Source organism: Alosa pseudoharengus, unplaced genomic scaffold, assembly GCF_046254945.1.
Source record: "Alosa pseudoharengus isolate Yale_2024_CS ecotype anadromous, Long Island Sound unplaced genomic scaffold, YU_APseudo_1.1 YU_APseudo_1.1_scf_22, whole genome shotgun sequence".
Lineage (NCBI taxonomy): Eukaryota > Metazoa > Chordata > Actinopteri > Clupeiformes > Clupeidae > Alosa > Alosa pseudoharengus.
Window position 1 is genome coordinate 32,048,485 of NW_027468680.1, and position 8,198 is coordinate 32,056,682.

General features: G+C 43.6%; 1 protein-coding gene across 2 annotated transcripts in view; it reads left to right on the top strand.

The window, feature by feature from the left end:
* Window positions 1–1,710: 1,710 nt before the first annotated feature.
* The window catches only part of LOC143139148 (cysteine-rich motor neuron 1 protein), a 50,887-nt gene continuing 44,399 nt past the window's right edge, over window positions 1,711–8,198 (top strand). For both annotated transcript variants that reach the window (XM_076299746.1, XM_076299747.1), the window contains exon 1: window positions 1,711–2,469. In XM_076299746.1, the coding sequence (XP_076155861.1) occupies window positions 2,160–2,469 (310 nt within the window). In that variant the 5' untranslated portion in view covers window positions 1,711–2,159. The remainder of the gene's footprint in view (window positions 2,470–8,198) is intronic.

Below are 8,198 nucleotides of genomic sequence, written 5' to 3' on the forward strand. Positions count from 1 at the left end.
GAAAGACAAACACAGGTGTGCATATTTACCAGATAGAGAGCAGTAGACAGGCCTTTTGATCTTTTGGAATGAATATGAGACTGAGTAAATATATATTTCATATAATACCCTATTATTTGTAATTCATATCAAGGCTGTAATCATAATATGCTTTGAGGGAAACATGTCCTCCCCAATATTCAAATATGCTCAAAATGTCCCCCCATATAAAGACATACAATACAATACAATACAATACAATACAATACAATACAATACAATACAATACAATACAATACAATAGCAAGTCACTCACCGCTGTGCAAAATGATCACTTGCCACTGTAGCCTAATCACAAATTGTTAACTAGAATACATTCTTTAGGCCTACATAACTAGCCACCAGCCCATCACGTAAATTTAGGATCTGTTAATGTTCCCATTAATTGTAGATGGAACATGTATTGCTGTAACACCATACCAACACTAATACTTACACAGTCTATGCGAACAAAATGCACAAACAGAAAATATACCATCATCAGTTCATCTCTTATTTGATAATCAAATGATAACATTACACTTGAGAAATCAAAGCCGTGTAGTGTGAGATCTGTCAATTGCACATTTCTCACGGTCAATGCATGAGACTTGAGAGCCATGTTCAGCAAGTGGTTGAACCTGTGGTTGAACCTGTAAGCACAACATGCAAAGTTTTTTGTGGTATTGTGGTGAAACAGATGATTTTTGTTCTGTCCAAGAACTCTGTGGCTTGAATGGGATGACATTGTTTCTGTCATAACTAACACACACACACACACACACAAACACACACACACACACTTACAGGTGGCCTTAGGTGTTGGCATTTGGCAATGTCCAGATCGAGTAAATGTTTTCATGCAGGCTCTGTGCTGGACCTGTAATGGTGTAATATGCTGCTGAATGGATCAACAAAGGGGATGAAGACGGAACAAACATGGACAACCAACGAGTGCAGACAGAGCAACATGTCACATGCTACCAAAGACTGTTTTTGAGTCACATCGCTGCAAATCTATGATGATGCATCTTTCTACAAAATGGTTTGTCTATCATAAAGTTATTCAATAGGCTAAACATATAGCCTTACATCAAAGCTTTAGGCTTAGTCTTCTCTAATGACTTCTCTAAGTTATTCAATAAGCTTAACAATAAACAGACTTAGACTTAGTTAGACTTAGGCCTATGTCATTTTGATATGTAAAACTATCACATACAGCCATGCCTAAATTCTGCTTACTGCACATTAATTATAGGCTAATAATAATAATATTCAGTATTCATTATTGAATGCTTAGCTGGAATAATGTTTTTCCCCATCATCCTATTGTTAAAGCAGGCACACCTGTGGGCATGTAGTGGACTATGGGTTTTCTACAGGAATGGCATGTTTGAACGGGCACAGCACTAGTTAGATAGAATAACACAAAGAGGGGAAGAGAGAGGGCTATGGAACACTATTACTAGATTGGATAAATTGTTACGTTTTCAGGGAAGTGAATTGCGCAATAAAATTACCAGCTCCGGTATCCAAAATCAAGACAAGAGGGCGTTACCTCACGGATCACTCCCTCTGGTTTCAACTTGTGAGTGGCCAGCGCGGCTGTCAGTCAAAGGGAAGGGGTGCCCTTGCTTTCTATCCCTGTACTGTCAACTTGGGTTTCAGATTCCATCCCCGTGTCTCACAGATAGCCGCACGCCGCGATATCAACACGGACCTCCGCAGTCTCCACGTTTTCTAGTCTTTTCCTGTTTCTCTGTAGACTGTTGGATACATCAAACTTTGACAAAGGATACTGACACATAATCAAAAATTCAGTGAGGATCCGGAGAAACATTAAGGAACATCGGGGAGCGATTTTGTCTTTTTTGGTCTGTCCCTGAGGATTTTTACGGATTTTTTGTCAGTGTCAACTGGGATTTCTTGTATGTTTTGAGAGCTGAAACTGTACACGGGATTTCTTTAGAAGTTTGGGTTGGCATCCTTTCTAGGCTTGGGAGTTTCATGTGGCACTTGTAGAGGGACCAACGGAGCCAACACACACACACACACACACACACACACACACACACACACACACAAACGTACAAGAAGAACTTCCCACTGGAAAAGGACAGCGCTATCCCAAACCGCTCAGAATGTATCCGAGGTGCTTGCTCTTTTTCCTGAACATCTCACTTTTAGCGCATGTGTTGATGGCTTATGAATGCACGCCATGTGATCTCCGGACATGCCCGTTCAAAGCACCGCGTGCCTGCGAGAGCGGTCGGACTCTGGCCAAAGATCCGTGCGGATGCTGCGATCAGTGTACCCGGCTGGAATGGGAACTCTGTGGTGGTCAAGACTGGGCACTGGGTTATTGCGCTTTGGGACTGACCTGCGCCTATGTCAACCAGACAGGGCTTGTAAATACCCGCAATCCTGATGCCGAAGTTGGAGTTTGTAAAGGTTGGTGAACCATCCAGAATAAAATGTGGTCTGTTCACTTTCAGTTAATATTTCCAGGATTGGGGGGTCATATGTATATTTTGAGGGGAGGTCCCCGAGGTTTTGAATAATATTTTCTGTCTAGAAATTCAAATATCGTCTTTATATTTTAGGTGTCAGAAAGGGAGCAGTTCAAGTGAGAAAAGTGAATTAGCATTTCTCTTACAACAGTGCAGGATGTCATTTCCAATTTGGCATATCTGCATAGCCGCGCGCCAGCTGAGCTCATGGTTCCATTGAATTCGCTGTGTGTGTGTGTGTGTGTGTGTGTGTGTGTCTGTCTGTGTGTGTGTTACCTCTGTAGTTGGAAGGGTTCGAGGCGAGCAGCTACGGGTTGAAGTACTACTTGACTGCCAAGTGAGAACCTGATGTCAGGCTGTTTTTGCAAGTCTCTCGCAGCGCCAGCGTGACAATGGGTCTGGCGACGAGCCAAAAGTCACTTTTACTCTAGCTCATCCCCGGAAGACTGGGGCATAACATGTCTGTGAGGAAGTCATTACTTTAAGACAGAAAAGCTGTCAGAATTACATTTGCTCTCAATAAACACGCTCGTGCTGTTTACTGTCACGCAGCTTGTGGGCGAACAAGCCATTTAATGGCACATGCTTCTTCGCATCCCTGGAGCACCAGAGCAGATTCCCCTTCATGGGGAAAATGTGTTTTGCTATTATGTGCTTACACAATTCGTAATGCTCCCCTTCACGTTCTTGGGTTCAACCACCGCTCTTGTAGAAACTGTCATGTTTTAACGGGTTTCCTCTGGTTGTTGAGTGGTTCCACTCTGGGTAGATTTTCTTCGGAGTGAATTTCCCTCTCGTTCTGTCCCTCAAGTGAAATACCAGCAATCTTTTCTTACACACATGCTTATGACGCGCGTTGTCTTCAAAATTGTCCTGGAAAGGCGCAAGCTTATGCGCAAAGACTTTTCAGTAGGCTACCTCAAACTTGACGAAAGAGTAAATTTAGTGAGTGACTATAAGTGCTTTCTATGTGTGATGCTTGTTCATGCTGGGAGATTCTTGTGATTATTTTTTAGCCTGGCCTGTTAAGATAGATCAGACTGAGTTTGGGTCTCTGACTTTGAAGTCTGACAAAGCGTCTCTACAAATGGCTGTGTTCACCTGGACTTTCTCTTGATCCAGACATGCTGATTGGTAGAGACTGGAGTCTAAAGAGGTGAGAAGAAACAGAAGTGGGCCTCTCAGAGTTTCCAGATCTAAAATTATCTGGCCCTCCTTTGCCTGCATGTGGGGTCCAGAGGGATAACACCCAAACCAACCCAACAAACCTTGTATGCACCTCTCTTTCTCATACACACACTCTCTCTCTCTCTCTCACTCTCTCTCTCTTTCTGAGCTTTGTGTATATGCAGATTCGGGTGCCTCCACTACCACCCTCTGCATCGGGAGAACAGACAGCTTTGATAGGGCTCCCTCCAGGAGTTAATAGCGTGCGTGATTGAGCCATGCCCCCAGTGGTGAGGCCCAGAGGGCCCTGGAGAGAGTCTGTGGGGGTCTCCTACCAAGGCCAGCAGTGGGTCTAAATCAACACCTCACTAGTGTAGGGATGTGTTCGAGTATAAGCATGTGTATGTGTGTGTGTGTGTGTGTGTGTGTGTGTGTGTGTGTGTGTGTGTGTGTGTGTGTGTGTGTGTGTGTGTGAGAGTGTGTGTGGTGTGCACAAGGACCAAGTCTGATGTGCGATTTCCTGCATGTGCCTAGCGCCTTTAAGTGATTAGGATTGCAATCAGGTATTTTTTAGGAAAGATTGGCGTATGGTTGGCTTGGTAGGAATCTGATTGTTGACTCATGTTCTGTTATACCCTCTGTTCAACTTCCCTCTATCATCTCTCTCTCTCTCTCTCTCTCTCTCTCATGTACACTCTCACTCTTTTTCACATTCTCTCTCTCTCTCTCTTTCTCTGTTCTCCTTGATTTACTCAAGAGCTTATGCCAGTTCCTACTCAGATGGCTTGGATAGAAAATAGTTGTCGGTAATAAGGTGCACAGTATGAGTGAGTGAGGCAGTGAGCTGGGTGCATTAGTAAGAGACAGTCGTCATCAGCATGGCCGGGCATAGGCTGGAGAATTTATTTAAAGCGCATGTAACTTCATCATCATCAGAGCCGAGGATGTCGCACAGTCATTACCTTGCTCACCAGGAAGCTCGTTAGAAAAATGAAGTCATTTATATTCAGCCTCCATCTGGATGGTGTGCAGCGTAATAGGGTTTTCATAATGAGCCTGATTTGAAGTCCACTTGCTATTATGCCAATCTTTCTTCCCTCAGGCAGCTTGTGAATATCTCCATTTCTGTCTCACTTTCCCATTTGCTTCTGAAGATCTGAGTTCAGGAAGTAATCCTGATTGGGGAGAAAAAATAGACTATTACTGACTTGCTGTAATTTTGTGACATCATTGCCCCCTATTATGTTCAGAGTGATTAGAGATGTAACATTACATAACAGATTTGTCTGATATGCAGTGGAAAAGTGAACAGTAGTCAGTATGTGAACACAGCTGTTTGGATGTTGTGAGAATGGGAATGGTGATCAGAATGCAGCCGTCGGCTGCCAATTGTCAATAGAGCTGTAATGGGATTTGGAAGCGCTTTCATTAGATTAGAGGTCTGCGGAAACCAAAGTTCAACTTGAACAAACAATAGGACAAAGATTGTTTTCATGATTGCGATTGTTGAATGTGTGCATTGTCTTTCACATGTCAGTCACTCTGACACAGAAAACTCTGAGTCCAAGAAGAAAGGGATTACGGGAAAACTATATAATACACCACACGGTCTGTCTGTCAAATGGAAAAAAGCCTCCCAGGACTGTGCTGGCTTAATGCATTAGTTCCAGGCCTCTAAGAACAAACTGATTAGATTGCAGTTACAGTCATAAGGCCTCTGTGTCTCCTCTGCCTTATCAGATTCAGGAAGGAACCACTCTGTCCATGGAACAATACACAGTACAATTCCCCAGTCGAGGGTGAAGATAGTCTCTCTGTGCAGAGTGCCATGCAACAGGTGCTTGTTGGTTGGTTGTAATGAACAGGAGTTGAAGTCCCATACCCGATTCTGACCATACCCAAGACCCATACCCTGTTCTGACCATACCCAAGACCCATACCCTGTTCTGACCATACCCAAGACCATACCCAAGACCCATACTCTGTTCTGACCATACCCAAGACCATACCCAAGACCCATACCCTATTCTGACCATACCCAAGTCCCCTACCCTATTCTGACCATACCCAAGTCCCATACTCAGGTGTCAGGTTGGAACCCGAGTGTGCTATATTTTGTCAGTATACTTAACAGCATCATACTAAACGCTTTGACATCGCGCCACTCTGTTGTTGTAGAGAGCTGTCTGTCACCCTGACACGGACATCCCCATGCGTCTCTGTGAAGCTGGCTGCCCCTCTTTACCAGAACACTTAACATACCAGAAGCTTCCTTTCCATGCTGCTGATTTAAAGGGAGAACACAATGCTTGTCCATCCACTTCTCCTTCCTCAGGGCTAGCTGGCCAACATTATCTAATGTTTCAAAGACTTCCTTTTTCAGTCATGGGTCACAGTCCCGGGGTCAGTTCTCTCATCTCTGACCCGAATGCCAAGACAGGCTGACTCCTGGGTTGAGTGAGCGAGTGCATCAGATCACACCTCTGGGAACAGCCACCACCACAGCTGCGGTCAGGCTTGGAACCCAGACCACCACCACTGTCCAGCAGGCCAACTGTTACTGCTATCACAAGCAATTCATTAATCATCTGCTAATTACAAACCTGACCTCCCCCCCAACCCACCCCCAATAGGCCTTTGTCTAGCCTGGCTGAACCCGTAGGTCCAGTACGAGGCTCCAAAGCTTGTTTTAGACCCACTGGCTCTCGTCTTTTCTGGGGCAGAGTAAAAATATCCCCCGAGGAAGGTTTTTTTTTTCAGATGGAAAAACTCTGGAGGTGCGGATCATTTGGAGGTGACAGGAAATAAGCGGGAGGTTGTTGGCGAGGCGTGAGTTGGAGGCTCTGAGGTGTTAGGGCTTGTGAAAAGCCCACTTGTGCTCCAGCAGACACTCACCCGCCTCACCCGCCAGCCTATAGCCGGCTAACTCTGCGGTCAGTGTTTTCACTGACAGGAACCGTTTTCCACCAGGGGAAATTTCAGGACTAAATGAGTTAATATCCCCCATAATACTCAACACTGTTACCCCCTCCTTCTCCCCATCTCTCTCCCTATCCCCTTTCTCTGTTTCCTTCATAGCTAAGCTGAACTCTGCTGCAGGCAACATACAGTGAGGTCTTAGGAGCGTTTGGTTTGCCGTTATAAATTACAATAGCTTTGTGGAGTCACTGGCACTTTTAAAGTCTCCTGAGAAACTTGACCTCCTCACCCCAGATGAACATCAAGGCAAACCATCACCTCTTAGAGAGTGGGCGTTTAAGGCAAACATAGAAAATCATGTTTTGACTAGGGCTGTCAATCGATTAAAAAAATGAATCTAATTAATTACATACTCTGTGATTAATTAATCTAAATTAATCGCATATATCATTTTAAATATTTAAATTCAAATGAATCATTGAATAATCAGCATTAGTGACATTAAAGTTCAAAAACTCTTTTATTATTATTTTCACTGTTTAAATAATTGCCATAATAATCTATGATATGACCTAATATGCTGAGGAAATAAATTCAAAAGTGCTTCGGGAAGAAGTTTTTTTTCACATACAAGGCATTTCAGGCCACAGATATAACCTAGGGGACACAATGAAAATAAATTAACACTCAATGTCAACACTTATTTCTTTGCATTGATGTGCGACTATAGAGTTGATTAACTCTGACCATACCCACTGCATTGCTGCAGACATTGCAGAGGACTTTATCAGGACGTTTTTTAAAAGTAAATGTTCCAATCAATGATCCAGGCAGCACGTTTTCTTCTCTCTCCTTCATTTTACAGTCTAATTTTTACTGACTAGAACGGCTCGGGGTCAAAGGTCATACGGAATCGATTAATCTGCACTAATTTTTTTAATCAGTTATTTTTTCTCAAATTAATTAATCGAAATTAATCAGTTATTTTGACAGCCCTAGTTTTGACACCTCAGTTTATGTTTATTTGCGTGTGTGTATGTGTGTTGTTTTTCCCCTCTTCAGCTGTGTCTTTCTGAGTGTGTGAAGAATGGATTTTCGGGGTAGACAATGTGAACGACCTTAGCCTCAGGAATGTGAGCAAGCGTCTCCACAGTCTCCTGCAGCTTCCAAAGACCACACTCCCATAGGTCCACTCGAGCCAATTTATTTTGTTTTCAATTTCTCCCCTCACCACTTTTGCTCAGAACCATCCACTTTTGCTCAGAACCGTTCTCCATCCTCCAAGAAGGTGGTTCAGGAGGTCAAGGTTATTCCTTTCACAGTTATTTTCCCAAGTTTTCCAATTACACCCCTGGAGCTTATTTTCTCTTCTCGAAGTTGACCCCAGACCCAGGCAAACATCTCAAGATGTCGCCTCAAGTGGAGCTCTCCTTGTCTTTGGAGAAATGATGAACTGAAGAGCTCAGCTTAGTGAGAAGAGCGTGAAGAGAGAGAGAGAGAGAGAGAGAGAGATACTGGGCATGTAAAGGCGCAGCTTGGAGATGAGTTATTTAGTTACACACCACGTTTACACAAGCCAATAGA